Raw genomic sequence first — 26,550 nt, forward strand, 5'->3', positions numbered from 1 at the left:
GACACCTTCTATTCGGTTGTAGGTACAATACAACCACCTTCACAGCTATTGTAAAATAAGAACATGATGTATCTGTAAAGGTTGCTTCCCGCGCAGATATATTAACCTCGGGTCTCATCACATCAGGTGTGTGGTATTGCTATAACCCTAAGCTTTCGTCAAAGCCGTGATGACTCTTCGGGCTTTTTAACCTCGACCAAGAGTTTGCCTACTCGAGTGTTAGATATACCCGCTCTCTGTCCCTTCCACCGTATCAAAAGCTTACCAAGGTTAACACCCTCGAATAGCTGCTGAAGCGCTTTTTCAGCAGCAGCGACGCCCCCCTTGATGATTGTCTCTTTTCGCTTGAGTTTGCCCTCAGCCAACCACTGCGCGAGCTGCGCCAGCGCCGTGTCGTACTCCTTTGCAAAGTCAAAGACGATGAAGCCTTGCATCCTGCATGACGGAGGGTCAGCAAACTGAGAGCCGAGCATAGAGATGAACGCAACGCAGAAGCTCACTTGATCCGCTGGGCGATGATGTTGTTGAAGTTCCGCTGCAAGCCATGCCGTCAGTGAACGTCCTAGGAATCCATTACCGATGGAAATCAGTGCTTTCAAGCGCCTACCATGGGTCCCGATTTGCTGACGGCATTATACTGTGAAATGCCTCCGCACATCACGAAGCGGGAAAACGCCTTAGCCCGCCCCAAAGCCATGTCAAGCTGCTCGCCCCCAACTGTGCAAACCCCCTTCCGGTCAGCAATCTCGCCCACGCTCATCGTCCACTCACGGTCCGTCTCTCTCACCATTGTCGAAGAAGACATCAATCATCTTGGGCGTAGCGGCCTTGAACTTCTCCTTGAAGTCGGGGTCCTTGTAGTTGAGCGCAACATCCAGGCCGAGCTCCTCCGTCAGCCACCGGCACTTCTCGTCGCTGCCGGCCGTGCCCACGACCCTCGCGCCGGCAATCTTGGCGATCTGCGCCGCCACGCTGCCCGTGGCGCCTGCAGCGGCCGACACGACCACGGTCTCGCCCTTCTTCGGCTCGCCGATCTTGGTCATGCCAAAATACGCCGTCAGTCCCGTGAGGCCCAGCACGCCGAGCAGATCCGTCACCCTCGCACCGCTGCCGTCCCGGAGCAGCCTCGAGGCGGGCTCGACCTGCGCCTCGGGCACGATGCCGACCTCGCGCATCCCCAGCGATGACGTGGTGATGATGTCACCGGCGCGGGCCTTGCCCGACCGCGACGCCAGCACGCGGCAGATGGTCATGGCGCGCATCACCTCGCCGATCTGCACGGGCGGCACGTACGAGCGCCGGTCGTCCAGCCAGCCGCGCATGGCCGGGTCCAGCGACACGTACAGGCACTCGAGCAGCAGCTGGCCGTCGCCCAGGTCGGACTCGGTCGGAGCGGCCACCTGCCGCTGGCGGAAGGTCTTGCCCGGGACGATGGGGCCCGTGGGACGCTCGGCGAGCTCGAGCTGGAGGGATTGGCGCGTCATGGCGGGCGGCTCTCGTGGTTCCGATCTGGCGAATGGTTTCTGTCCTTAAGTGTAATAGGAGGAGAGCGGAACCCTGCGCTTTGCTGTTTGAGGGGTTAAGTACTGCTGGCCGTCGGTAGGTAGTAGGTCCGGTGACTTGGTAAGTCTTTCTGGAATGGCTGGTCTTCTTAATCCGCCAAATGTTGGTCTATAAGCACTCCTTCCAGCACATCAATGTGGCAACATCGTCTCTTTCAAAAGGTCTCACCATTAGTAATAGTCGTTCCAGTCAAACCGTTGGATGCCGGCCAAACATACTCTCGGTGCGGGCCTGGGTCCCCCGCAAGCGAATCCGCCGTACCGAGGTTGGCGAGAAACCCGATCCCCAAGACCTCGGAACGGACATATGTCTACCAATCCCGACCCCGGGCCGGTTGATTCCCCGGAGAGCCGTCCGGAATGGGCAATTGCGCCGGGTACTTACTGTGTATTGCTGTAATAAATGATCCAACCGCGGTCCAGTGCAGGATGTATTGTACCTAGTTTTGAGTCTTTTGACATGGCGCTCCTTCGATGATATAGCTTCATGCACGCCTTTCCGTGTGTTTGGGGATGGGGACAGGCACGTTCGAAAGCCGCCAGGAATCGATGTGTGTCACCGAGTCCCGCGAGGCAGCCAGTATAGAAGTGAGAGCCCAACCGGAGTTCTCCTGGTCCGAGTTGAATTCAGGATGACATCTTGCCGTCCTCATAGCGCCAGATTATGCATATCATCATACACATCGCAGCCCCCTTCCTGAGAATTCCTTGGAGATCTTGAGGCCTGCGTGTTGTACACCAGCCATACGGCTGCCGCCCATCTATGTTCTAGCTCTCTCATGTCCCATGCCAACGCTGTCCTCTAACCTTTGGAGTGGACGGTCATCGTGGTAGTGCAGTGGTAAGGCGGGATTAAGTCGCAGAAACTATTTCTTCCGCTTCAGTGTCTTCACAGCCATTTCAACCAGGCCATCCTTGGCGTCACTTTCGGGGAACGAGCTGATGGCAGCAATCGCCTTTTCGGCATAGTCTTCTGCCAGGGCCCGTGTCTGCTCAATGCCGTCGCTTTGCATGACTAAATCTCGTGCCTGTTCATGTTCTTGTTAGCAATTCCCTTCCACTAGCAGAACACTGGAGCCCTGTACACACCCTCGCCACGTCGCCGTCTTGGGCGAATTTCCTCCCTACCAGAGCACCAAGCTCTGGTATTGTCTTCCACGCAAATAGTAATGGAGCTGTTGCCAGTCCGAGTTCCAAATCTGCGCCCGCGGGCTTGCCCAGCTCTTTTTCGCTGCGCGTGTAATCGAGCATGTCGTCCACGAGCTGGAAAGCCAACCCGAGGTTCTTGCCATACAGATATGCGGCATCTACCGTTTGCGCGTCTGCACCACCCAGCAGCGCTGCGGCGCGACAGCTCTTGCTGATCAGAGACGCTGTCTTGAGATACGTCTTCTGGAGGTAGTACGTGAGCGTGTCCTCCGACCACCGCGGGTTGGTCTCGTCCCGCGCCGTGTTCTTCAGCTGCATGAACTCGCCCTCGACAAGGTTGGCAATCACGGTGGCCAGGAGCTCAATCACCTCGGCGTGGCGCAGGCGCGCAAGCGCCACCGATGCCCTGCCGAGGAGGAAGTCGCCCGCCAGGACGGCCATCTTGTTCCCGAACTCGAGATTCGCCGACGGCGCCCCGCGCCGCGACACAGAGTGGTCAATGACATCGTCGTGTAATAGTGAGGCAGTGTGGATTAGTTCTGTAATCTCGGCCAGCCTCCGCTGCGAGGGGAGGATATCGTCGTCCGCAGGCACTGGTTCGCCCTCCACGGGTGCAGTTGGATTGAAGTCGGAAAGGATGGATAGCGGGGATATGGATGTGTCGATGGCAGCCGAGGCCTGGAGAGTGGCCTGCTGCCGTTGCGGTGCCTTTGGACAGAGTGATGTTGCCCGCGACATCAACAAGACTATCAGCGGCCGTATGTGTTTCCCTTCGGACTGGGTATAGTACTTCGCCGCACGGTCGAGTGAAGGATGACCGGAGCCAAGTAGCTTCCTGATGTTCCCCGTCAGAAACTTCATCTCTTTCGCCACGGTCCGGAGCGGATCGATGGTGGGCACGTCGCCCTTGGCCGCCCGGGTGATGGCATTCGAGACGATGTTGCCGGCGACAGAGACAGCCGCGGCCCAGGCGGATGGCCGTGGACGCCCCGAGTGGAAGAGCGCGGCTGGCTGTGGTATCCTAACGTCGAGCGACGCCGCTCTAAGACATTCTGAGCAAGCCGACGTCCGTAACCTCGGAAGCCGCGTGGCGCCCGTGGCCCCGCGAAGCACGGAAGCCCCCGCCCCGCGCTGCATTTCCTGGCGCTGTCCTCCTCGGGAACTGCCAATTGACTGCCAAGGGTCACTCTTTGGTCGTCCGGGGCATATGAGACGAGATCGAAAGCTGGTGCCGGCGAGAAGCGCGCAATTGGGCCTTAGTTCATGACTGGGCTGATCTTCGCTCGTGGGTCCCGAAAACTTCCATCCGACAGTTTTGGGTCTTGGCGTAGTGTGGCTTGGGAGAAGGATTACCTATTATGGATGGAATTGCGGCTGGTGCGTTCTTCGTTCCTTCCGAGCAGCTTGCAGGGGTTTCTTCCATGTGCCTCGCGCTCTTGGCAGTTGGCACCTGCCTTGTCCGCTGGGACGGATCCACCAAACAACCAATCTAGACCTTGTTGGGAGGTGGTTAGGAGGTTGAATCGTTCTTCATTCTCATTCTTGCATTATTCAATATGGTTTTGCTTACCGTGACCCCGGCTATCGTGGAAGGGCTGCAGACACTGAAGGGAGCCGTCCCACTTGAGACATGGAGACAGAGACTCCAATCGCAGCAAGATGAGCCTTTGCTCGACGGTGTCACTGTTGGCAGTCCCGTCTCGCATTCCCAAGTTGTGGACCTTTGGAGAGCGCTACAGGATGCCAGCCACGGGGAATACACACTGGAGAAGCTCTTGAAAGGCTCCAAGACTTATGTGCCACCGCCGACCCCCAAACGTGAGCCAGTGAGTCGGATTAAGCCGCATGGCAATACCGGTATCTCTGTGCTAACCTAGCAAAGTCGGCTGAATATAAGGCTCTCATGGCCCGTCTCCGCCGTGACCAGGAGCAGCTGGAGTATGAACGCATGGCGAACCCGTTGCCGCCGATGGAGACCTTTTCGCAACGCTTCCCGAACAGCGCAAGCATGGCCCAGGCGTTCGCTGCGGTCAATCGCCCGACTCGAGAGGAGGACATCGGCGACGATGACATCACGTTCACTGATGTGCACCGCCAACTTATGCTGATTCTGAACTTCCTGGCCAGCATACTCGGTGTTGCCGCCACTCTCTGGATCCTGGCCAGGTGGTGGAGCACGCCGGCCAGGCTGTTTCTTACCATGGGAGGGAGCATTCTTGTAGGCATCGCCGAGGTCGCTGTGTATTCAGGATACGTGTGGCATCTTGGTCAGGCCAAGAAGCAAGACAAAACCCTGAGAGAGGTCAAAGAGATCATGCAGACATGGACTGTGGGCGCCTTGGATTCGAAGAGTCCGGTCGATAAAATGCCCAGGGCAGAGGATGAAGGTCTTCGGAGGCGGCACAAGGAATTTAGTCCAAAACAGTAAGAAGGGATCTGGCCTTGTTGTCAGACTGGCGATCGTTAGCAATCAACTATCAACATGGGATGAGTTTCAATCCCGCTCAGATATGGACCCACAGCCCCACGTCATTGTGCGTCCTGCATGCTTTTACTGAGTATGCGCGAACCCGACACTGTGGTACGCGCGACGCGTCGACGCGTTTCTCTCCGTTCACTTTTGCCCGTAATATCTGCGGGGCAAGGTTTTGCCCCCCTTCGTTATTGATGGACATACAGAATTTCAGATGGGTCGACCACCGGTTTTCTTGTACCTGTTCTTAATGCGAAAAGCATACTGTATCACGATCATTAGCTCCCGGTATCTGCTCTGTTCCTCGGCGGGCATGAGTATCGCAGACACGCAGTGACCTTCCAGCAATGAACTCAACAGATCCGGGAATTATGTCGATCAATCAACCAACAATTCCTGCCGCAGACGTCCCGCCGGTAACGATCACACCGGAGAGACGGAAACGGCCGTTGAGAACCTACAGTCGACGATCTGCCCCAGCGAAGGGACACTACGGGGAATCCGCGCCTCAGTCGGAGGAGGAGAAGACAGAGACGGTTCCAGATGTGCCGCGCGCAGAGTCGCCTCAGCTTCCTGTGCTTCCCAGGCAAGACCAAACGAAACGACCGAGCCGCGGATCGATCCTGGCCTACTTCAAGCCTGTTCCTCCGAGTTCCGACGATGCGCCTGTCGCCTTCGCTTGTTCTGATTCGGCGGAACCACTGTCAACACCGCCCACCTCTCCTCTGGCACTGTTGCTACCGAGGAAACGAAGGAGACTCACCACCCGACCCCACCTGAATCCAGATCAACGGGTCACCGATGGCGCTGAAGGCTGTATTAAGACCGACTCCGAGCCAGACGAGGAAAGCAGGACGTCGAAGTCACGCAGCTCATCGATAGAGAGCACCATTGTTGTTGGCGGCAACTCTGACAGCGCCCTCCGTCCACCACTGTGCAGTGTGGCAGTGAACACGCTGCAACCTCAAGCCGCACCAGTGAGTGCTCTGGAGCATGCGAAACCAAAGACAACGAGAACGTCGGAGAAAAAAAAACCAGCTAAGGACATGACGCAAACCACCCTGAGTCTTTCTATCCACAAAGAGCCGGGCTTCACAATCTGTGGGGCCTGTGACATTCTGTACAATCCGCTGAACGAAAAGGACAGAAGGGAGCACAACCGCCGGCATGCGGCTCATTCCCGGAGAAAGACAAAGCTTTCGTCATGATGTCCGAATAGGACGGAGACACTGACTCGAACCTTGGAATGAGTTGTCTCAGAAGTCAATTGGACTTGTCATTAGGATAACCGGGAATTGGTAACCTTGGAAGAGCGAACAACATAACTGTGGGGCCGACCCTATTACATCATGGGAGCCCGCTCCTTGACCCAAAGTCATCGAACAGAGTCCTGTCCATGAGATCTCCCTCAGATAACGAGTCTTGGCATCTTGGCTTTCAAAAGTGTCGGTAGTGTACAAGTTCTTTGATAGGTATCTTATCAGCCAAGCAAGATGGTGCATCAACACGGCGACCACAGCGACATCCCCCAGAAGCACCGGGTCCATAAGTAAGGCCCCGACACCCACTGTTTACCTTATCATCAAGGCTGCGAAGACTAACCCCTGTGTCAGACCCGGTGCATGGCTGCCGGCCGACCACCGCATTCACCGGGAGTGGTTGGGCCGCCAAATCGACCACATTGATAAGCACGGGGACAAGGAACTTATCCCTGTGCTGCAGGAGTTCAAGGAGCTGATCGAGAACAACCCTCGCATCTACATGTACTTTACCGAGATGTGGGACGAGATCCCTTCGAAGCCACCCTATACTAAGGATCCAACGGGGCGATCCCAGATTCGGGACTATGAACACATGCTCCAGGTCCTCAACCATGTGTTCGGCACCGCCCCTGAGTGGTTAGTGATTTCACTTCTTGATCGTAACAGTCAATGCAGAGGCTAAAGTGGGCTCCAAACAGGACGGATGCGGCTGCAAGCGTTGGAATGGTTGGTGTTCCGATGTGTGCCATTTTCGACTATGCCATGGGCACACCGAGCGGGCACGCAGCATTCTTGGACCCCGATGTCAACTGCATGTTGAAGAAAGTTCTCAACCAATGGGGCGAGTACCTCAAAGTATGTCCTTCGTTTCCACAGCGCAGAGCGCCGATTGCGGGACCTGACAGCAATAGTCTCCCAAGTCGGCAGAGGTCCTCGGCAACCACAGGGCAGGGTGGTTTGGTGAGGTCGGCTACAAAGACCTCATGGAAGTCGCCAACGCTCCCAACAAGACGTCGTTTAAGTTTGAGGAGATGTACAAGTGCGATCCGACGAAGAAGCACTATGGCTTTAAATCATGGGATGGTAGGCCTGTTGCTCCGGACCTGTTGGCAAACACCATTTTTTAGCTAACGAACCCCCTTAGACTTCTTCACCCGCCAGTTACATGACGAGGCACGACCGGTGGCCTCTCCTGACGACGACAGTGTGATTGCCAACGCTTGCGAGTCCAAGGTCTTCAATCTCGCACGCGATGCCAAGCTGCGTGACAAGTTCTGGATCAAAGGGCAGCCCTACTCCGTCACTGACATGCTTGGCAATGACCCCCTGGCCAAGGAGTTCGACGGCGCCACTATCTATCAGGCCTTCCTCTCCGCGCTCTCGTACCACAGGTGGCATGCGCCCGTGTCCGGCACGGTGAAGCGCTGCTTTGTCAAAGACGGCACGTACTTCAGCGAGCCGCTGTTTGAGTCGTCCGTCTACGGAGATGACATCGACGCCAAGGGCATCAGCGTCGCGCAGGGCTACCTCGCGGCGCTCGCCACACGCGGCATCATCTTCATCGAGGCGGATAACCCGGCCATCGGCCTGATGGCGTTCATCGGTATAGGCATGGATGAGGTCAGCACGTGTGAGATCACGGTCAAGGAAGGTCAGCATATCAAAAAGGGGGACGAGATTGGCATGTTCCATTTTGGCGGGTCGTCTCACTGTTTGCTGTTCCGGAAAGGTGTCAAGGTCAGCGGATTCCCCGAGCCCGGGAGGCAAGAGAACGTGCCGGTCCGTGGGCGGCTAGCCGTTGTCGAGCCGTGAGAAGCGGGAAGCCCGTCTCTCCCGGCAACTTAGCAGAGTACTGCACAGTATCCGTGTGAGCATCTCACTTCCGATAGCAATAGTCGAGCATTTGAATTGCACATTGGCTTTTTCTGCGCAGCCTTCAATATCCTGTTCCCTTTTCGGCGACTTTCCCGCGGCCCCTGCATTGCTCGTGCAACCCACGATGTGCCCCTTTTTGTATCGTGTCACACGAGTCCATCTGCACCTGCGACACGGACCCGAGCTCGGCATTCAGCTCCCCCGACGACACAGCCTTGGTGAGAACGGGGAGAACCGCGTGGAAATCATTGCCTTTCTCCCTTATCAACACTCCGGGGAAAGTAATATATCCCCTCCGTACGCCTTGGCGAGAAAGGAATCCGGTGTGATAAGTCTCAGAGGTGTGGCCACATGCACAGGTCCCTGAGGCTGTATCACCCAACAGTAAGGTAGGTATGGACAGCGATTGGTCCTATGCCGGGGCGTTCGCTCAGCACAACGAAGGCATATTCACGTAATTTGTATGCATACAGCAGATTATTGGGGTATTCCTGCATACCTATCTGACTTGCTCGGATTACCATGGCTAGGCCCGGACATGCCGCATGGTTACAGTGATGCAGAGAGAAGATCATGTTCACATACACACTACCGGTGAGTAGGACAGTATGACGGGGGGGGCGTACTAGTCACAGCGGCGAGGCGTGCCTCCCACGAAGCTCGGTCCCGTCAGGGCTCCCGCCTTCCAAGGTCCCCTTGGAGGTTGCGGCTCAGAGAGAGCCCATAAGGAGCCCGGGATTGTGCGAGTCGGTGTGACTATGGGCCGCAGTACCGATGAGATGGAAAGCGGTGGCACAGCATCTTGCTGTGAGAGGATATGTTCACTCGATGTGTTGCTACACGGCCAGGTAGTGTGTTGTGTAAACGATTCGACAACTTTCGGGTTTTTCTCTTTGAGAAAGGGGTTCGTCACAAGAACGGTACAGACAGCGGAGAGTCTACTCCGCTAAGATCCCGAGTTGAAGACCTACGGTCGCAGAGGGCGGGTTGAGTCTCTTCAGAATAGACTCGCAAGGCGAGAGAGACTGCGGGGTAGGTTGGTTTACTCTCGCCCCTATCGTTTATTATGTACATGTACCCAAGTATTCAACGAGAGCAGAGGAGGAAGCGGGGGTTGGCGGAAGACCATACGGAAAGAAGTGACGATAACTGTGGACAACGATCCGATACGTGGTATCGCAGGGATGGTGGTATTGTTTCATGACGAATGTATTGTATTGTACCCAAGGGAAGCGGGGAAACCCTTTGGAATTACGAGCATGCACATACACCACAATACCGTTCCTGCGCTCGTTCAGTAAGGTATTGTACCTGGAAGTTGACGGAACGTATGTATATTACGGTATAATACACCGTTACGTCCGCTATTTTCAGTCCAGTACATCAGCAAGGTATCTTACCGTAGGTGGGGCTTGCTGTCTGTGCCTGTATTGGTTGCGTCTCGTCGTCTCTACTACCTAACTTACGAGTACTGTATAAGTGTGAACTGAGTCCTGTAACAACGGCTCTTAGTCTAGGTAGGTGACGCTCCAGTCGGAGGGACCAATGCCAACAACAGCAGAAACAGATCCAATAAGTCTCTTCTATTGAACAATACCCGACCGTATTGCTTCCAGATTGTCGTTGACGAGTCCTCCCGAGTACCTACCTACTCACGTGGTAGGTGGGACACGACAACTACCCTCTATCCTCTTCTACGCAGCAGTCGTCCAGTCCACATTTGAAAGCGTGATTCAACTGAAAAACTCCTAGGGCCATCGATTCGCTTTCCGTGGTGGATATCCTGACGACCAGACAGAAAGCCGGTGCTCGGTGGGATGGTAAGCCAGTCTGTTAGGTTGGCGGGAATTGGCTGCCAGTCAAGGTAACAACACACTGGCCAGTAAGCATCCAGTGGCCTTTACTGGCTCCCAGTAATAGGAAACATGCTGCGCAGCTACGAAGTTACACTACTCCCGTCACTTTCCATGCGCGGAATCTCAAGGCTTGCAGCGTGGGGGTCAGACGTATCCCCTCCGGTTCGCAAGCCTGTCGACATTGAGCAACCTGCCACTTGCGTGGGTTTATAATACTAGTAAGTGCTACAAACGCAGAGCGGATATCCGGTGGCTTTACATCAACAAGAGGTTGTCACTCGTCACTGAAACCGGAGGATCGGCATTGCGCAATACCAACAGACCCTACGTACTCTGCTGCGTTATCTAGACCATCTCAGCCAAGCAGAGCACTACCTCATGCATAGCAGTGTACATACATACAACTGCTGTATGTGTGTCAAATCTCACAGCGGGAACGCGCTGTTACCTGCTATTCATCTGCTTGAGGTCTGGTGTGTTGGGCATACATGCACCCCACAACCCATCGGATCCTCACCAATTCGCTGCGCGGAGCAATGCGCCGCTCCGAGGGTGCAGTAGGAGATCGGGTTGCAAGAGGACTATGCCTGGGAAGTTGGGAGCACAACATCTAATGATGCAGGGCTGCATGCAGTGTTTGACCAACGGACATGTCTCCCGAGCGAAGTCCGGCGCCGAGAAAGATTGTTGCACCATCACTAGCCGAAGGTCGGACGAGCTATCAATGCAAGGCGACACATATACAGTATGTACCGTCTCTTGGTTCTCATAAGCGCAGGAGGTGGGAAAAGGGAGTTGTGCGATGGTGGCCGAGAAGCTAGGTGCATATGCGAGTTTTCGAGCATTGAGGCCCAACTTATATCAATTTCGTGAAGATATTTTCATCCAGGACGTTTCATCCTGTCCTTTTCCAGCCGCATACATATGCGCAGGCGGCCTAGATCTCTGATGATATCATGGCACATTGGTGCTGCAACTCACCGGAAATTATTCTCTCGGCGTCTCACAGTCTGGCAGGTTGTTCAGCGCAGTTTGTCCGGGCCACGATTGCCAAAAGAAATGTCCATCTGAGTGATACAGAGCATTGGCTTATGCTGTCCCTACTCCCGCCGTTCGAGACAAGCCCCATCAAGCTGAGATTATGGCATATGTTCGACTACGACAGCCTTGCAATTAATTAATCAGGGTACTGTGCAGGACAGGTGAGCAACTGGACAACAATCGAACCATTTTTCAACTGCAGCAACCTTGCAGGATAACGACAATCTCTCTGTGTTAGGCTCTGGAGGTTCAAAATGTGGGGAATTTTGACCTTGGACGACCTAAAGGTCCGTGCTTGTTAAGCTAACTATTTCTGGTAACGTTAGCATTTGTAAAAGTTAAGATCCACCCATCCTGTTCAGTTCAGTCTCTGATTCTCATCAAATCTCCCCAATTACCCCGCCATCCCCCGTCACGAAACGCGCTTACCAGACAGCAGCTGAAGGGGTCGTTGTACTGTTTGCGTGAATTCATGAAGCCGAAGCGGTTCCCTGTAAGTGGACTTAAACAGCTCTCACGATATGTATCTTCTACAGGAACTGCCGACTCTGGAGGATACCACTTCATAGCGCTGGTCCCACTGAGTCCTCGAGTACGAGAGAGTATCGCGGGGAACTTGGTATCCCACATAAGTCCCTCCGGATGACGAGAGGACAAGATTTTGTGGAGAAACCAAGATGCAGTCATCCGTTAGATAGCGCCTCCCATGCAAGAGACCCCTGTCGTATGCGGTCGGAACATGGTCCTCGGACTGCGGGCTTCTCCTCTTGTCGCCCACGAAGCGCCACCATTCCTACACAGTAATGTACATAGGTACCTGAGCTTCGGACAGGCGCTACCCCTCCAAGCGCTACTGATAGATGAGATCCTCAGCAGGAGACTATCTGTGGTGACGAACGGCTTCTCAAACACGCCCCTCATTCTGACGCGCGCTCCTCATCCCTTCCACTCTGCATGCAGCACTCCCCGGAGGCCCTTTGACTGGTCCGCACCACAGATATCTATCTGATCGACGAGCCAACCAGGCTGAGTGCCCAGAAGCGGCTCTCGCGTTACCACACCCTTCTCCCCACCTGTGCTCCTTCTGCCACTCAATTCCTCTCTGCCTTAAGACCCAGGGCACCTCCTCCAACCGGAACCCCCCCTTCCCCATTGACCCTATCCTTGTTGCCGCTGTGTTGGCATGGTCTCGTTATTGACGAGCTATGGACCGTCCTCTTCCCGTCGCGCAAGACGACGGCGACCTAGCATGGTCGGATAGCCACAGCATGGATTCGACCGACGTCCAGTCTGCTAGCCTGCGCTCGCCGTGGTTGGCATCGCTCTCCTCGGGGTCCACCTCGGTCTCGGTGTCGTCCTCGGCCGCCGGCTTGGTCCATTCGGGCCAGCTCTCACCTATAAGCAGTGCCCACGGCGCGGACCTGCCGTGTGGAGCTACCGACAGCTCCGTCAGTTCCTCACCTCCGTCTCAGTCACCGCCGACGACCGCTTCCGCCCACTCCGTATCGTCTTCTGCCTCTGCTGTTCCTCAGCCCTGGCACTTGTCTTATGCTATCTCTGGGCACGCCTCTGCCCGGCCCGGCCCTTTTGACAGTTATGGCATCCATCACGATGTCGTCTGGGAGAAGGGCACTGGTGAGATGGTGACCAAAGTGGAACCGCTGGACGACGATGACTTTTGCATGGACAATCTCCAAGAGGCCCCTTCATCCACTATGCCGTCTACTTCTGTCCAATCGAGCTCCCAGGGGGCTCCCGATCAACCCAAGCCCAAACGGCCGAGAGGACGGCCGCGGAAGCACCCCTTAATACCAAATGCCTCCTCCAACAAAGTTACCAAGGGCCGGTCCAAGACGGGATGTCTTACGTGCCGGAAACGGAAAAAGAAATGCGATGAAGCAAAGCCGCGATGTAAGTCAATGATAGCTGTTGACCGCTAGAGTCATCGGGAGGTTCCCTGACTGTTGTGCAGGTATGAACTGCGAAAAGAACGCGGTGGTTTGCGAAGGCTACCCGGAGAAACAGATCTGGAAAAGCGGCAAAGAAAGGGCCGAGGAGGGTATGGCCGAGTTCTCTAGTTTGCTCGTTGCTCAGCCTCTGACCTTGACACAGAACGGCTGAAATCCCGCGGCTTCCCGTCCATTACTATGCATCCCCTTTTTCATGGCCTGGAGACAGTCGAAGACAGGATATTCTGGAAGCATTACAACGAGCACCTCAGCACCGTGCTCACCGTCGAGGGAGAGCACAAGAACGCCTTCAAGGACATGCTGGTCCCAATCGCCGTGAAGCATCAGGGCCTTATGCACTCGATCCTGTCGCTGGCCAGCAAGCACATCGACTTTGAAACGCCCTACGGCATCAACCTCTTGAGAAATAATCCTGCGACCACTCTGGAGGCGCTAAGGGAGCGCTCCCTCTTTCATCACGTCCAAGCCCGGCTCGACTTCTACGGGGGCGTCCAGTCTCCCGAAGCCAAGATCATCACCGAGGACAAGGCTTTACTCTCGGCTCGATATGCCCAAATACTTTGCTTCCTCCTTGAAGTCCTCGCTGAAGGCGATTCCCAGGGTGAACACAGGCTGCTTCTAACAATATACCGCAATACCGTCACAGCCTCGCCGCCTGAAAATCCCGCCTTCTTGTCCTTCATCTCGGAGGTTTTCGAGTACCATATCATCGCCGATGAGCTCATCCACTCTGCCTGCGGCCATAAGTATTCGCCACTCAAACCTCTCGCGCAACTACCGGCAATACACCCTCCCAGGTTACTAGGAATCGCCGACGGTCTGCTGCCCTACCTGTCCCAGATCACCGCAATCCGAAATACAATCCGGAGTAAGATGACTGCACGGATTGACCCCGTGGTTGATTACGAGGACCTTTACCCTGCCGCGGATATCGACGCCGCGATTCGAGATTGGGCGCCGCGTTGGCCGCCAGGAGACAGCCGTGACCGGGTTAGTCTCTTGTATAAGCAAATGATGTGGATATACCTCGACCGGACAGTCTACCCACCGTCGTCATCGCCTCCGTCCCCTATAGCATCCTCGGCAGCGTCCCTATCTCTTGTCCATAGCTCACCTTCCCTCAACCGACCCGCTTCCTCGGTGGTAAACACGCCTCCGCTCTCTGCATCGACAAGCTGCGCCTCCTCGCCCAGGTTCCCTAGTTGCAGTCCTGAAATTACTCGAGCAAACCCGCGATCGGACGCACCTTCTCGGCCACTGGCACACGCCGGCAACCATGACGCTAGCAACCGTGTCGACTCCCCACCGCCCTTCCGGCAACCGCAACACCTAGATCCCCGCGTCACCATCGCTGTGGACGAGTCGCTCGCGCTTCTGGAGTCGTTCAAACCCAGCGACTCCTGCCAGACACTGCTCCTCCTTCCCTGCTTCCTCGTTGGGACCGCCTGCATCAGTCCTGCCCAGCAGAGGCGCGTGCGCGCTGCTATCAGGACTGTCAAGGGTTATACGGGACTCCGCAACACCGAAGTCGTCATTCAGCTTCTCGAGGAAGTCTGGCGGCTTATGGGCAACGGCGAGTGGATCGCTGCATGGGACTGGCCGGGTGTTGCTGACAGGCTTGGGCTCGACTTCATCCCCGCTTGACGGGGGCTTCACGAAGTCTGGAAGTTTCCCAGACTTGCTTATTCCTTCTTATTTCTTCTCAGTCACATGCGGGAAGTGTTTCACACACAACAACCATTAGTCCCTACTGTCATTACGGGCCCTTGTATCTTACCACAGTCGTTGACTGTAAATTCTCTGCTGTCTTTTCTGGCCATCACTTTTTCGGAACTGGGAGCGGGCATTGGTTTGGCTCGGGTGCGGAAGGCTACACATCTGTTTTCTTGGCTCTGGCGTTGGGCAGTCAAAACCGGGGAACGTCTTGGATGGGAAATGCAGGAGATGGGACGGACTTGGCTGGATATGATACCAGAAAAACACTGCGCTACAAGCACTGCGAAGCTGGGAACAGAGGTAACGGGCAAAGGAGGAACAGGACCAGGCGTGCATTGTCCCCGGAATTTCACAGGACGGGGAGAATGAGGACGTTTCCCGCTTTCGCCGCGGCACGGGGTATGCTTTGGATAGGGATATGGCATTTCGCAGCGCTATAGGACCGCGTGGAACCCTGGGTTTTACTGGACTTGTGCTTCTGATCGAGAAAATTGTCTCCTGAGTGGTATTGGTCGGACGAGGCTGACGAGATGAGCCGAACATACATCACCCGAGGCATTCCCCTATGGAGACCCTGAACGACAGTACTATATTCCAAATACATCCGGTCTCTGTGTCACATGTTAGAGAGCTTAAACGTGTGCGAAGTGCTACTTGCAAGACGCTACCGCAAGACAGTGTATATGATGATGTCTATATCTAATCGAAAAAAACAAGAGAATCCTGAAAAGGGATAATGGCCATACGCACAGGGACTGTAGCAAAGTAGGCGATAGTGGGTATGAAAGACCTACTATCCGTGGTAGACCGTAAGTTGGAAGAGCTTCTCTGGCCGGGCTGGCCAGCCTTGGTTTGAACCTAGCCCAAAGCATCAGTGATATTCGCCATTAGCCACGACCGTTGCAGTGCATCAAGGTGACACGTACCGACGCATCATCGAGTCAGTTCCAGGATTATTTCCCCGATTACTTGACCATGGTAGGAAATACGGCTTCTGGGCAGTGTTATGTAGTGCGTAGTCCGGCGAAGGCGAAGCTGGAGTCAGACCAGCTAGAACGGCCATTGTCGTTTATTGCCTCTTCCGAGGAAGCGGACCGTGTAGCTTACCTACTAGCATGAGGGAGATGAACGCCGTCTTACGGCTGGACATTGGCGGACACTGCTGAACCGTCTCCAAGCACAGCTGTCCCACATCTCCAAACATCGATTCGCGAGTTTTTCTTTCTTTTTCTCCCCTCATGTTTTCATCCAGAGACAGAGAGCCACCACTTGCCTTGGCCACAGGCCCTGAGCAAGCTGCAGGCCAAAAAAAGGGTGCTATGGTAGAGATGTGCGAGCAATGCCAGCAGTCGCTAGGGGCCGAGATGTCGCTCTTGGAGAGCAAACGATGAGTCAAGGACGCCGAAAGTGTGTCCCGGCGACGGAGACAAGTCAACTGGCATGACAGAGGAGGAAGAACAAAACGAGACATTGGGAAGTGATGACGAGGCGGGACATCGTAGCGAATTCGTCTGGCAGGACGGCGGCTTTCGAAGTCCGGGACTCAGGGGAACACCAAGAGGTGCGAGTCCCGGAAAGATGTCTTTGGTGCTCTTGAGCCTGCATAAGGGGGAAATAGCTCGGGTGATACATATTCCGCTTATTCGCTGTTTCGTTCCCCATGCAGGTATGGACAGATTACAACTATTTCGAGAGTCTTCGGGTTGAGCCAGTTGACCCGGGCTTCTGACCTCCTTAGATCAGTTCAATCCCTAGGCCATATCGGCACCTTCGGGACATGTGCAAAAAGAAAATTCGAACCATCCGTTTGACATGTCCTGCTCTTCGTTCTTGAGCAAGAGTCATGAACATGCCTTATCGTACATGTATCGTATACAGGAAATTTACACAGCCCAGCGGCTTTGATGCCCCGCGGGCCTCTCTACAGAGCTTCAACACAACAAGGTACCTAGGTAGGCTGGCACCATCGAGAAACCATACCTCCCAAGTTAACCCCTGCCCTACCTATCATCTCCCTTCCCTTCGTCCTCATCTTTCTTCTTCTCCTGCAACGTAACTTCAATGCCGCCCGGCACCTTCCGGATCTCGTACTTCCCGCCAAGGACCAAGTCCTTGGCTACCAACTCCCTCGTGCGGCCCAGACTCTCGATGGCGGCGATGCGGTCGATGGTTGCCTGGAGGTGTTCGCGGAAGCCCGGCTGCGCCACGATCTCCTTGAAGGCGAGGTGCATGGGCACCGAGCTCGCCCGCACCTGGGCATCGCTGGTGATACTGAAGAGGTTCAAGCGGTCGAGGGCGCGCACAAAGTCAGAGCGCGTCATGATCTGTTGCGCTATGTGGAGTGGGAAGGAGGGGAGTACATGGCCCTTCTCCGGGCAATACGTTGTCTCCATTTCTTCTTCCTTGTCGACGAGGGCGGCGGCTAGGACGACTGCCGCTGCCTGAATTCGGAACACCCGTAAGTAGCAAGAACATAGGAAAGAAACTGAGGGGTAAGGTAGTGAACAATGACTCACCGCCCATTTCTGCTGGTCCATCACATCGTCATCCATCTCCTCCCCAAGAATCCAGCACTGGTTCAAGAACCAGGTCTTTTCTACCTCCTTGATCTTGTCGCACGTTGCGAGCATGTCTTCGCTTCTCGCCACCCGGTTCAAGAAGTTAAGCCGCCCGCCGACACGGTCGTAGACCATCTCAAGCAGCTCAGACGACGGGGTCTCGCGGAAGTACCGCTGCCGGTAGTTCTTGAGTGCCGCCGTCGCTTGTGCCTTGGGCAAGTCCACGATGGTCAGGACTTCCATCCGCGTGGCCAGCTGCTTCAGCCGCTCATATATCCAGTAATCGTCGCTGTTGAAGACCATGGTCACGAGGTTTGCCGCCGCCCATTGCTCGGCCCGCTGCTGCAGAAGCTCAATTAAGTCCTTGCCGTCCTCATCATCCCTAATGAGATGCATCTGGTTGATAATGAGTATGAGCGGGCGCCCGACCTTGGCCCGCCTCCGGAGGGCCACCTTCTCGAGCTTGTTGAGGGCGCGCTCGATGTCGAGAAGCGCCGTGGTGTCTCTCGGGCCGCGCTCGCTGAAGTACCCGCCAATGTAATCCTCATGGAATTCGTAGTCAAGGGCCTTTCCCAGCCGTATCCTGAAGATCTCGAGGTCGGCATGGGCCTCGAACATGGCCACGCCGTCCCCATCCACTTTGCGCATAGCCTCCAGCAGCATGCTGCTCTTGCCGGTGCCCTTCTCGCCGATGAACAAATGATAGTGCCCCCCGCTGCGACCGGCGATGATGTCGTCGACCGTGGGTTGCTCAGGTCTCTCGATCCAGTGGGTGGCTGCCGCTGTGTGCGGGTGGGGGAGGTCTTTGCCTATTGCCGCCAACTCAAGGACCGGGTCGCCGGGCTCAAAGGCATTGGCCATCTTTTGAAGCACCATGTACTTGTATGACTTATGGTAAGCATAAGCTGCCAGGCCAAAGCCCGCGCCGAGGACGAGGATAGACGCTAACGAGGTGGCTGCCGCTTCCACCATTTTACTGAGCAGAGAAGGACCAGCATCGTGCTCTGGGGGCGGCGGTCTGCCCGGGTCCGGTTCCGAGGCATATTTGGTAGTCGCATCATTATCCTCTGTAGCCGTGTCAGCATCTGAATGAGAGTTGAGTGTGAGCAGTGAGGGCAGTGCCGAAGAATGGCTGAGGCACGACAGGGTACCCGACCGGCAATGGAAATTGCATCAAGATAATGATCGAGCAGCAAGCATGCTGGTTACACACAAGATCTCTCAGGACTCTTACAGCCCAATCACATTCATGCGAGACATAATATACCCACAAAGTCATTGAGAGACCGCCAAACAGGGGATGGACGGAGCTGACGCTCATTCTCCAGAACTCGCGAAGACAAATAAGAATGGCACATACTAGAAAACCGAGGCAGTCCACTTGAGAATTGTCTTTGTTGGATCGCCCATTGCCTGTGTGATCCTGATATTCTTGGAACTAGAACACGATGGGTCCTCGCGCCGCCGACCACGGAGCGCCATGCTGTCCTTGTTAAAAGCATCCTCCAGGTAAAAGAAATATGCTAAAATAAAGAAGGATTGGGGTAATCAAGAGAATAGTACCAAATGAAGGGCAAGAATCGAAAAGGGAGACAGAATAAATGAGTGAACGCGCCGGTCTTGCGACGCCAAGATGAACCGCTTGTTTTCAGCGGAAGCCGTGTCGTTGGTTCCAGGACGCATCCCAGAAGAGCCAGCTGAGAATGTCTCGGAGTTTTGTCTTGGCATTGCCAGACTAAAGAAGGGGCCAGCTGGCGGACAGCTGCCAGTACAAGGAAGCCCCTGAGCCCCTGAACGACAACAACAACAAACAACTTGAATGGAAGCAATCCGTGGCCATCTCAAAGTGGTTTATATGTTTTAAAAAGCACCAGTATAGTCACTGGGCGCACCTGACTATGAGGATTGTAAAATGCTAAACCCGAGGTGCTAGATGCAATCCTCAGGATGCAAGTCATAACTACTAGTATTGTACAAGTGCTCTTCAGGCTCAAGAACAACACTTGTGACTTCGGAGAGCGCTCGAGTGACTTGTACCTAAATCATCAGTTTTGAGTAACTGCCTGAGTTAAAGCCAAGTCCATTCGTAACACCAGACCTGCGCATCCCAGACTTATTCCTGACCATATCTAGCGTATCACGCCCTGTAGGTCTTTCTTAATGGGCTGGCCCTGGGTAGCTTGGAGGCTGTCCTGCTGACAAAGTTGTGAATCTATAAGAAGACAGAGATTTAACGGCTCGTATATAGTGTATGATTTGAACCTTCTTGCCGCTGGACGATATGTGCCGTTCTCCTCTGGTTCCCGCAGAGTTGTTCGTCAGTGTTTTGTGGTCTGCTGTTGTATAATAGCTTCAATTTCTCTCTTCTGCCTCAATGCTACCATTGCTGGAGATGATATCCCTCACTTGGAACCCTTAAAGCGGTGTCATGGTCCTTCCAGTTCTCTGCTTCAGATCTACTGTACATACAATAGTTCTTCTTCGCTAATTCCTGGGCAGACAGGCCTATATGTGCTTCTCAAACTATGCTTGCTGTTACAATGGTCTGCCACAGATGATCATGCTGAAGACCGGATGCTCGGAAATGGAGTGTTGTGTATCCCCAGCATTTTGGCCTTTGCCTGGCATCAGATCGTGTGTAGCTTTTGGGAAAGCCTTGATTTCCATCTGAACCGCGCCTAACCACGCGCTTCTCTGGCAAAGAATGGCAAGAAGGCTCCCAGTGACGCGCCTCGCGACGCGCCTCCTTTTTTTCTGCCACAGCGAGCGAAGGTGCACATTCAAGAAAGCCAAATCTATCCTCTAATTCCACCTGGGTATTCCTTCATCCACCGACCGCGAACCAAGTCTTTGCCTTCCCCATATCCACATATCACGGGCATCGCTGGCATCCTTTCTAGTCTTTCTAGAGCGGGACTTGACTATCTCAGACAATAAGCAACCTTTCACAAGCTGTTCTAGACTTCTAGTCTCACTTTTACCCTATGGATCCGAAAAGCTTCACATTCGGTATGACTACCGAAGTCATTCGCTCATATGTTGCCATGGAGACGGCCATTAACACGACAGCGTCTGTAGATCTACATTGAAGATGGACAGAATCGAAGCGGGCCTTCCTTTACTTACACCTGAGGAGCTAGCCGACCCTCAAACAAGGGTAACCATCAACGGCTTTAGCGTCCGGCTGTGGCAGGTCACGCACCTCTATGGTGTGAACTACGACAGCCAGAGTGCGATGCCGAGATCTGGCGCTTCGGCTACTCATTTCAGGAGGCTGTGTCCGAGACCGCGCGATGGCGAAATACGCTCTCACAATCCCAGAACGCAGCCTTCTGTCCAGCCTGTTGCCGAAGGACAACCCACGCTCGAATCCTCGACTGTCCTGAGGAACGATTTCGCCAGTCGCGGAGTACAGCAATCTGGAACGCGCAGAGGGGACGAGGCTTACCTCAATAACCGGGGCCTCCTCCCCTTGATAGACGAGGTGGTTGATAGGATTTATTCGGGGGACAATGAGGATGAAGGTGAACCTGTGTTTACGGGTGCACGACTCAGTGCCATTCTTGACGTTGGACAGGCTCCTTCACACCTTCCTTCACCACCTTTACAACGTTCTACACCCTTTCACAACCCCCCGCATGTTGTCTGGGCTGATCCTTCATTCCCGCCTCCTGCATTCCCTCCTCCTAACGGGCCCTTACCTCCTTTGCCCCCGCCGCGGCCTGCAAGCAGCAGACCCCATGGTCAGACACACGAGCAGCTGAGGTCGACCATACTGTCGGGCTCTACGCTCACTGAGACACCACGGTCTTCGCAGCTTGCGCGCGACGACGACTTGGAGTCGGAACGAACCGTCACCCCAACCAAGTTCCGTCAGATTTCCAACCCCTTGGGCCGGGGACAGGAAGTGGCGGCGTCTAGAGCAGTACCGGACAATTGGCCACTCATCACCGAGCCGTCACAGCGACCCGAAGTTCACCACGATGTTGCCGCGGAGACAGCACAGAGCTCCATTACACCGGCCGTATCCCCGCAGCCTCCTTGTATGGCAGCTTCGGTGCAGGAACCGTGCACGCCTTCGGCTTCAACAACGGGCGACCAACCGGTTCCGATCACCGCTCACGGCAGAGTCGTTTCCCCCGTGCCGCATGTTATCCCCGGTGCAGATGGCTATCCCCACCGCGAGCCTTCGGCGACTCTGTCTGAACCCTGGCCAGAGCTCTCGCACAGTGTTTCGCAACAACCACTTCCCAGTTTCTTGCAACACCCTCCGGAATTCCTGCAGCATGATCCATACGAACGGGCACCGCCGGGTCTGGACCCCGGACAAAGTCGTCTGTTCAACAGGACCCGGTCTTCCTCAGCCCTGGCGGCTAGAGAGAGCCGACCGGCCACACCCCGGGCAGAAGACGACACTGCCACGCAATCCCGCTGGAGCCCAGACAGTTCCCCAGAGCTGACCAGGATGAAGAAGGTCAAGAAAGCGCTCAGCTTCGCTAAACTGCGGCCTAAAAAATCCAAGACGGTATTGACGCAAACCGAAGGCGATGCAAACGGACACGCGGCTGCAGCAAGGCTACGTGCGTCCGAGTCTTCGGCGTCCAGCAAGGAGGAGCCGCCCTTGACAACGTCGGCTGCGCCATCAGTGTCTTTATCCACAAACGGGAGCGGGAGGGAAGGGGTAAGAAGGAAGAAGAGCTTTTATGTTATCTAAACATGAGGACGAGTCCATAAGAACGCCCTAGGGAACCGTTTGTGAAGGAGGCAGCGGCTACTAGTATCCGTACCTTGGGGCGCTGACCTGGAAACTTGGCTCACTGGCAGTTGTAGCAAATACTAGTAATCAGACCCCTAGCTGGGAATCACTCGCCGAGAAAAGTCGTACCGAAAACATCGACATTAGCGGACTTATCTTCAAAGACAGAATCACAATCATCCAGCTACGAATCATCCCTCTTCCTTCTTCCGTTTCCTTTTACCATTCCTTTGCAGTCTTTCCAGATTTCCAGTGATATTCTTTACCTTGGGGGCGAAGTTGCTTCAATCAGAAGGTTGGCTACGGCTGTGTGACCCTGAGTTTGACTGAGTTGCCTGAGTCGGTTAGTTGGAAATAGCGAATTTGCTACTAACTGCATCGGGTACCTCAGCTCTGGACCTGGAGGTCAGAGACCCCACAGTTCTCCATCTGCAACTCGAACGCGTTACAATTTCAATCGAACACCAAGATTGAGAAGCTCGCGTTTCTTTCAATCTTCCCGTGAACCGTGCAGCTCTTTGATTCCGGCAAGCGTCAAGCCACCTAGGCTAAACACGAGCTTCCCATCCCAACCCTAGAAAGATGTGCGATGGGCAACGAAACTAGCAAATCCGAAATCTCTGAGGGGAGGTCGCGGTCGTTGTCTCCACTTCCTCGCGCCGACTTGTACTCGCAAGACGGCGGCGACGACCAGCCGACCTTACCTTCAACGATGCCCGTGTCGCTTGCAGCTGCAGAGAAGCCCACTCGCTCACAGCGCGATCCTGAGTTGTCAGGAAAGCGCCGCCACCGCCGATCTCATGTGTCTCTTGCCGAGATCGGGGAATTATCCACCGAGGGCCGACCGTTTAATGCAAGCCAGCCAGCCGATTCTACAGTCCGCTCGCCATCCCCGGAACGACGTCCTCGGCCGGCGACCCAGCCAGAGTTAACAGATGCTGAGGATCATGTTCCCTCGAGGCGCTCAGGTCAGGTCGTCAAAGTCACGCTGACACACCCGCACGGCGAAGTCCCAGACAAGGCTGCTCTCATAGAGGAATTCAAGGCACGCAGGCGCAGGTCTCCAGGCGCGCCTTCTCCAATTCGCGAGAGAAACACGCTTCCGGCCGACGACTCTGACGTGGCAGGCACAGCGGGGGATGTCCCAGCTTCTCAGCGCAAGACGAGCAAGAAGAAGAAAAGAAAGAGGAAGGAAGTCGTGAGGGACGTTCCCCAAGAGGAAGCGACACTCCGTCAAGAAGATACGGAAGCCCTGCCGGAAGAGGCAGGCCCGGAAGGCGCCGTGACGGATATTTCTCCTGCTCCACTTGGATTCGGCAGAAAGAGCAAGGGAAAGGATGGACAAGTGGTTGGGGACTTCATCCAGGAGGCGGTAAAAGTCGAGCCCGGCCCAGCCCTATCTGACACCGGCAATGAGCACCCATCCAGCACGCAGCCGCCGCGGAAGCGTAGCCGACGAGAGAGCGACTCGGAAGCACGCAAGAAGAAGAAGAGCTCCCAGAAGACATCTACTCGAGAGTTAGATGCGGAGGTAAAACCCGAGCCTCCAGACGAGGTTTCGAGCCTTGTCGAAGAAGCAGCTCTGGAACGCATGGATGGTGGCTCTCGGACCGCTATGCGTGCCTCGACGAAGAGACGTCCTGTTGCGAGTGCCCAGAGCCTGCCTGCTGATATGGAAATGGACCAGGGGGACGAACCTGAGCGGCCAGGAGCGACGTGGCCGGCACCAAACGTGCCTAGCGAGGACCAACCCGCCGGGACAACATCCTCATCAAATCTTCGAAGAGCTGCCGATTCCCCACCCCCACCCTCCGACTCGGGGTATGCCGAGCCCGATGATCAGGCCCAGAAGGAAATGGAACCTGGAATGGATGTGGACATAGCTGATGGTCTCCCCAGGCATGGCTACGATGACATTGGCATTCAGTATGCAGCATCCGCATACGCGCCCACCACCATGTCCCAACTGCCGTCTTCCAACAGTGCTAGGAATACTAAGGGATCCGTTCCCGAAAGCCCCACTAGACAGGAAGCCGATGCCCTGCCCGACCAAGATGGTGCTGCTGTCACCCCGGTTAACCAAGAGGCGAATGAGCACGCAGACGAGCAGCTTCCCGTAAAAGAAAACTCTCAACCCACCTCCACACCCGGGACTGTGTCTGCGAAGAGCCCCGGATCCCGAACCAATACGAAAAGAAAGACAAAACGTCCATTCACCTTTCCTTGCGAGGATGAGGAAAATGCAAAGGCATTTTCCGAGCTTCCTGCCGATGTTGCGGCTCCGCCCAGGTCAAGGCCATCGAAAAAAGCGCAAGTATCCGTGAGAGGCGAGTCTGGCGCTTCAGCCATGCCTCGCAACGGGCGGAAAAGGAAGACCAGAAAACAGCAGGATGGCGATCGTGCTGAAACCTCTGAGGACGGTGATAACGCTACGGCGATACGGCAGTATCGATCCGGCCCTCTCTCACAGACCGAGCAGGACGCCGTAGTGAGAGCGGTTGAGAGATTCCGAGACAATCAGGCCATCTCTCAAGAAGAGGTCATCCAACTGATTCATGCCAATCTTCTCCAGGCCCAAGCGGCCAGTCGCCAGTTATGTGGCCACTTATGGTCATCGATTCAGGATGCCTGCCCCTCCCGCCCGCGACAGAAGCTGATCAATTGGTGCCGGCAACGCTTCCACAACTTCGTCGCACGGGGTACATGGACAAAAGAGCAAGATGACGAGCTGGCCGATCTAGTAGATGCCCATGGAAAGAAGTGGAGCTTTATCGCGGGTCTTATTAATCGTCACCAGAAAGACGTGCGTGATCGATGGAGAAACTATCTCATCTGCCGCGAGAAGATCAAGACCGATGTGTGGTCTGAGGACGAAGAGGAGCGGCTTCGCGAGTTGGTGGAACAGGCCATGGAGACGATTCGCGAGAAATTGCCCGAACACAGCAGAAAGTCGCCCGAGCAGCTCATCAACTGGCTTGCTATCAGCGAAGAGATGGGGCATACCAGATCTCGACTGCAGTGCATGGAGAAGTGGAAGAGGATGCGCGCCGCGGAGCCAATCCCTGACAAAGCTGCCACCGTACTCCCTCCTGGCTCATCGTGGCGGCTTGAAAAGGCTCGCGCAGAGTTACGGAAGTTCAGCGTGAACGATAAATTTACCCTGGTACGGGCGGTTCGCGATTCGGGTGTCGGAACGGACAAGAAGATCAACTGGGCGCACATCAGACGCGACGTCTTCGGCGGGAAGTTCGAGCGACAGACGCTGATAGTCACATGGGGTCGGTTGCGACAGAGCGTGCCGGAGTCAGAGTGGAAGACCACTCGCGATTGCGCAAGATACCTGTGCGACATGTACGAGCGAGAAGGCAACTTGGAAGCACCAGGAGGCGCTGAAGCCGAAGAGGAAGGACATGGGTCTCCTCCTCCTGTCCCTTCGCCTGTGTCAAAGAAGAAGAAGAAGAAGAAGAAGCAAGACGAGGGCAAAGGGAAAGAAGTTGTCCCAGCCTCCCCGGCATATGTCCCAACTTCAGAGCCCCAGGCGGCGAGAGCGAAGTCTCGCAAGCGTCCAACCACGGCTCATTCTGCCATCCATGATGACGACGCGGGCTTGGTAGAGCCACACCCGAAACGAAGCGAGGCAAAGAGCTCGAAAAAAAATCGTGCCGCGACCTCCACCGAGCATGTGGCGACGAAGGACCAAGCTACCATAGAGTCTCTAAACCCGGCCACACAGCCCCCGGCCGAGGAACAGCCGGGCCCTGAGCCCGACTTTGAACAGTCCCAGCTCTCGCCGAGCGTGAAGGCCCAGGTCTCCCGAACAAAAAGACGGGAGAGGCGGGCAAGTGTTGCAGAGCAGTCGAGCGTCGGAGTGGGAGAGGGTGACTTTTTGCTGCCGGGGCCCAAGGCAGCAAACACAAAGACCCCTAAAAGGTCGCATGGATCCTTCTCCCATGGCGACGCGGAGGGCCCAGAGACGGCAGTAAGCGGAGTTGACGATCCGAGCGCCGAAGGAAAAGAGGATGAGGAGGCGGGACCCCCGTCGTCGGCCCCTCCCAGAACAGCCAGCGCAAGGGTCTCGAAGAAATCACGCCACGGATCGTTGTCCAATTCCACGGCGGAGAGCCCTCGACTCAAGAAAAGAAAGCTTTCTGGGTTTCTGTCTGCGAAAACGGCGAAGGTTAACAGAAGTGCGAAGGCGGCCATGTCCGGCGAAGCTGAGGGCAGACCGTCGGCCAGTGGGAAGTCTTGGAGCGACATCAGCAGTGACATGGATGATGACATGGAGGATATACCCGCGACATTGCCTTCCTCATGGCGGTCAAGGAATTAGCA

The 26,550-nt window shown here is 55.3% G+C and overlaps 9 protein-coding genes across 9 annotated transcripts; 5 read left to right on the forward strand and 4 right to left on the reverse strand.

Annotated features, from left to right (window-relative positions):
* Positions 1–71: 71 nt before the first annotated feature.
* Positions 72–1,582, reverse strand: B0T15DRAFT_212481 (uncharacterized protein). Its single transcript, XM_062862691.1, has 5 exons — positions 788–1,582; positions 608–717; positions 501–535; positions 266–435; positions 72–208 (listed from the first exon to the last, which is right to left on the reverse strand). Exons 1-5 carry the CDS (start codon positions 1,482–1,484, stop codon positions 159–161), a joined length of 1,062 nt encoding a protein of 353 aa, XP_062721633.1. The 5' UTR covers positions 1,485–1,582; the 3' UTR covers positions 72–158.
* A 739-nt stretch (positions 1,583–2,321) lies between these two features.
* B0T15DRAFT_212458 (isoprenoid synthase domain-containing protein) lies at positions 2,322–3,954 on the reverse strand. Its single transcript, XM_062862690.1, has 2 exons — positions 2,652–3,954; positions 2,322–2,590 (listed from the first exon to the last, which is right to left on the reverse strand). The coding sequence occupies exons 1-2, from the start codon at positions 3,846–3,848 to the stop codon at positions 2,429–2,431; spliced, it is 1,359 nt and encodes a 452-aa protein (XP_062721634.1). The 5' UTR covers positions 3,849–3,954; the 3' UTR covers positions 2,322–2,428.
* A 195-nt stretch (positions 3,955–4,149) lies between these two features.
* On the forward strand, positions 4,150–5,228 carry B0T15DRAFT_533634 (endoplasmic reticulum-based factor for assembly of V-ATPase-domain-containing protein). The gene is made up of 2 exons (XM_062869375.1): positions 4,150–4,537; positions 4,594–5,228. Exons 1-2 carry the CDS (start codon positions 4,268–4,270, stop codon positions 5,137–5,139), a joined length of 816 nt encoding a protein of 271 aa, XP_062721635.1. The 5' UTR covers positions 4,150–4,267; the 3' UTR covers positions 5,140–5,228.
* A 116-nt stretch (positions 5,229–5,344) lies between these two features.
* On the forward strand, positions 5,345–6,535 carry B0T15DRAFT_212655 (uncharacterized protein). The gene has a single exon (XM_062862692.1). The coding sequence runs from the start codon at positions 5,532–5,534 to the stop codon at positions 6,390–6,392; it is 861 nt and encodes a 286-aa protein (XP_062721636.1). The 5' UTR covers positions 5,345–5,531; the 3' UTR covers positions 6,393–6,535.
* On the forward strand, positions 6,536–8,393 carry B0T15DRAFT_212656 (Phophatidylserine decarboxylase-domain-containing protein). The gene is made up of 5 exons (XM_062862693.1): positions 6,536–6,733; positions 6,798–7,082; positions 7,145–7,301; positions 7,358–7,529; positions 7,591–8,393. The coding sequence occupies exons 1-5, from the start codon at positions 6,678–6,680 to the stop codon at positions 8,256–8,258; spliced, it is 1,338 nt and encodes a 445-aa protein (XP_062721637.1). The 5' UTR covers positions 6,536–6,677; the 3' UTR covers positions 8,259–8,393.
* Positions 8,394–12,486: 4,093 nt separating this feature from the next.
* On the forward strand, positions 12,487–14,832 carry B0T15DRAFT_396330 (uncharacterized protein; the record flags this gene model as incomplete). The annotated part of the gene is made up of 3 exons (XM_062864830.1): positions 12,487–13,129; positions 13,191–13,277; positions 13,331–14,832. 3 exons carry the CDS (start codon positions 12,487–12,489, stop codon positions 14,830–14,832), a joined length of 2,232 nt encoding a protein of 743 aa, XP_062721638.1.
* A 609-nt stretch (positions 14,833–15,441) lies between these two features.
* Positions 15,442–16,639, reverse strand: B0T15DRAFT_212729 (uncharacterized protein). The gene is made up of 3 exons (XM_062862694.1): positions 16,012–16,639; positions 15,831–15,939; positions 15,442–15,762 (listed from the first exon to the last, which is right to left on the reverse strand). The coding sequence occupies exons 1-3, from the start codon at positions 16,373–16,375 to the stop codon at positions 15,555–15,557; spliced, it is 681 nt and encodes a 226-aa protein (XP_062721639.1). The 5' UTR covers positions 16,376–16,639; the 3' UTR covers positions 15,442–15,554.
* Positions 16,640–16,879: 240 nt separating this feature from the next.
* Positions 16,880–19,130, reverse strand: B0T15DRAFT_502896 (uncharacterized protein). Its single transcript, XM_062867447.1, has 3 exons — positions 18,823–19,130; positions 17,421–18,529; positions 16,880–17,345 (listed from the first exon to the last, which is right to left on the reverse strand). The coding sequence occupies exons 1-3, from the start codon at positions 18,962–18,964 to the stop codon at positions 16,905–16,907; spliced, it is 1,692 nt and encodes a 563-aa protein (XP_062721640.1). The 5' UTR covers positions 18,965–19,130; the 3' UTR covers positions 16,880–16,904.
* Positions 19,131–22,930: 3,800 nt separating this feature from the next.
* On the forward strand, positions 22,931–26,548 carry B0T15DRAFT_493997 (uncharacterized protein; the record flags this gene model as incomplete). Its single annotated transcript, XM_062866985.1, has 1 exon — positions 22,931–26,548. One exon carries the CDS (start codon positions 22,931–22,933, stop codon positions 26,546–26,548), a length of 3,618 nt encoding a protein of 1,205 aa, XP_062721641.1.
* Positions 26,549–26,550: the final 2 nt, after the last annotated feature.

This window comes from Chaetomium strumarium (genome assembly GCF_033439665.1).
Source record: "Chaetomium strumarium strain CBS 333.67 chromosome Unknown B0T15scaffold_4, whole genome shotgun sequence".
Classification (NCBI taxonomy): Eukaryota; Fungi; Ascomycota; class Sordariomycetes; order Sordariales; family Chaetomiaceae; genus Chaetomium; species Chaetomium strumarium.

Excerpts from the sequence above, each read along its gene's own strand:
- B0T15DRAFT_502896 (XM_062867447.1), bottom strand. The coding sequence starts at position 18,964 with ATGCTTTTAACAAGGACAGCATGGCGCTCCGTGGTCGGCGGCGCGAGG. Across the intron at positions 18,530-18,822 it reads TGGACTGCCTCGGTTTTCTA|AGGATAATGATGCGACTACC; the intron begins GTATGTGCCATT and ends ACACGGCTACAG. Across the intron at positions 17,346-17,420 it reads TGGACCAGCAGAAATGGGCG|GCAGCGGCAGTCGTCCTAGC; the intron begins GTGAGTCATTGT and ends TTCCGAATTCAG.
- B0T15DRAFT_533634 (XM_062869375.1), top strand. The coding sequence starts at position 4,268 with ATGGTTTTGCTTACCGTGACCCCGGCTATCGTGGAAGGGCTGCAGACA. Across the intron at positions 4,538-4,593 it reads CGACCCCCAAACGTGAGCCA|TCGGCTGAATATAAGGCTCT; the intron begins GTGAGTCGGATT and ends AACCTAGCAAAG.
- B0T15DRAFT_212729 (XM_062862694.1), bottom strand. The coding sequence starts at position 16,375 with ATGTCTCGTTTTGTTCTTCCTCCTCTGTCATGCCAGTTGACTTGTCTC. Across the intron at positions 15,940-16,011 it reads CATCTCCCTCATGCTAGTAG|CTTCGCCTTCGCCGGACTAC; the intron begins GTAAGCTACACG and ends GTCTGACTCCAG. Across the intron at positions 15,763-15,830 it reads ACTGACTCGATGATGCGTCG|GTTCAAACCAAGGCTGGCCA; the intron begins GTACGTGTCACC and ends GCTTTGGGCTAG.
- B0T15DRAFT_212458 (XM_062862690.1), bottom strand. The coding sequence starts at position 3,848 with ATGCAGCGCGGGGCGGGGGCTTCCGTGCTTCGCGGGGCCACGGGCGCC. Across the intron at positions 2,591-2,651 it reads AAGACGGCGACGTGGCGAGG|GCACGAGATTTAGTCATGCA; the intron begins GTGTGTACAGGG and ends GAACATGAACAG.
- B0T15DRAFT_212655 (XM_062862692.1), top strand. The coding sequence starts at position 5,532 with ATGAACTCAACAGATCCGGGAATTATGTCGATCAATCAACCAACAATT.
- B0T15DRAFT_212481 (XM_062862691.1), bottom strand. The coding sequence starts at position 1,484 with ATGACGCGCCAATCCCTCCAGCTCGAGCTCGCCGAGCGTCCCACGGGC. Across the intron at positions 718-787 it reads TGATGTCTTCTTCGACAATG|TTGGGGGCGAGCAGCTTGAC; the intron begins GTGAGAGAGACG and ends GGGTTTGCACAG. Across the intron at positions 436-500 it reads ATCATCGCCCAGCGGATCAA|GATGCAAGGCTTCATCGTCT; the intron begins GTGAGCTTCTGC and ends TCCGTCATGCAG.
- B0T15DRAFT_212656 (XM_062862693.1), top strand. The coding sequence starts at position 6,678 with ATGGTGCATCAACACGGCGACCACAGCGACATCCCCCAGAAGCACCGG. Across the intron at positions 6,734-6,797 it reads CAGAAGCACCGGGTCCATAA|ACCCGGTGCATGGCTGCCGG; the intron begins GTAAGGCCCCGA and ends CCCCTGTGTCAG. Across the intron at positions 7,083-7,144 it reads TTCGGCACCGCCCCTGAGTG|GACGGATGCGGCTGCAAGCG; the intron begins GTTAGTGATTTC and ends GGCTCCAAACAG.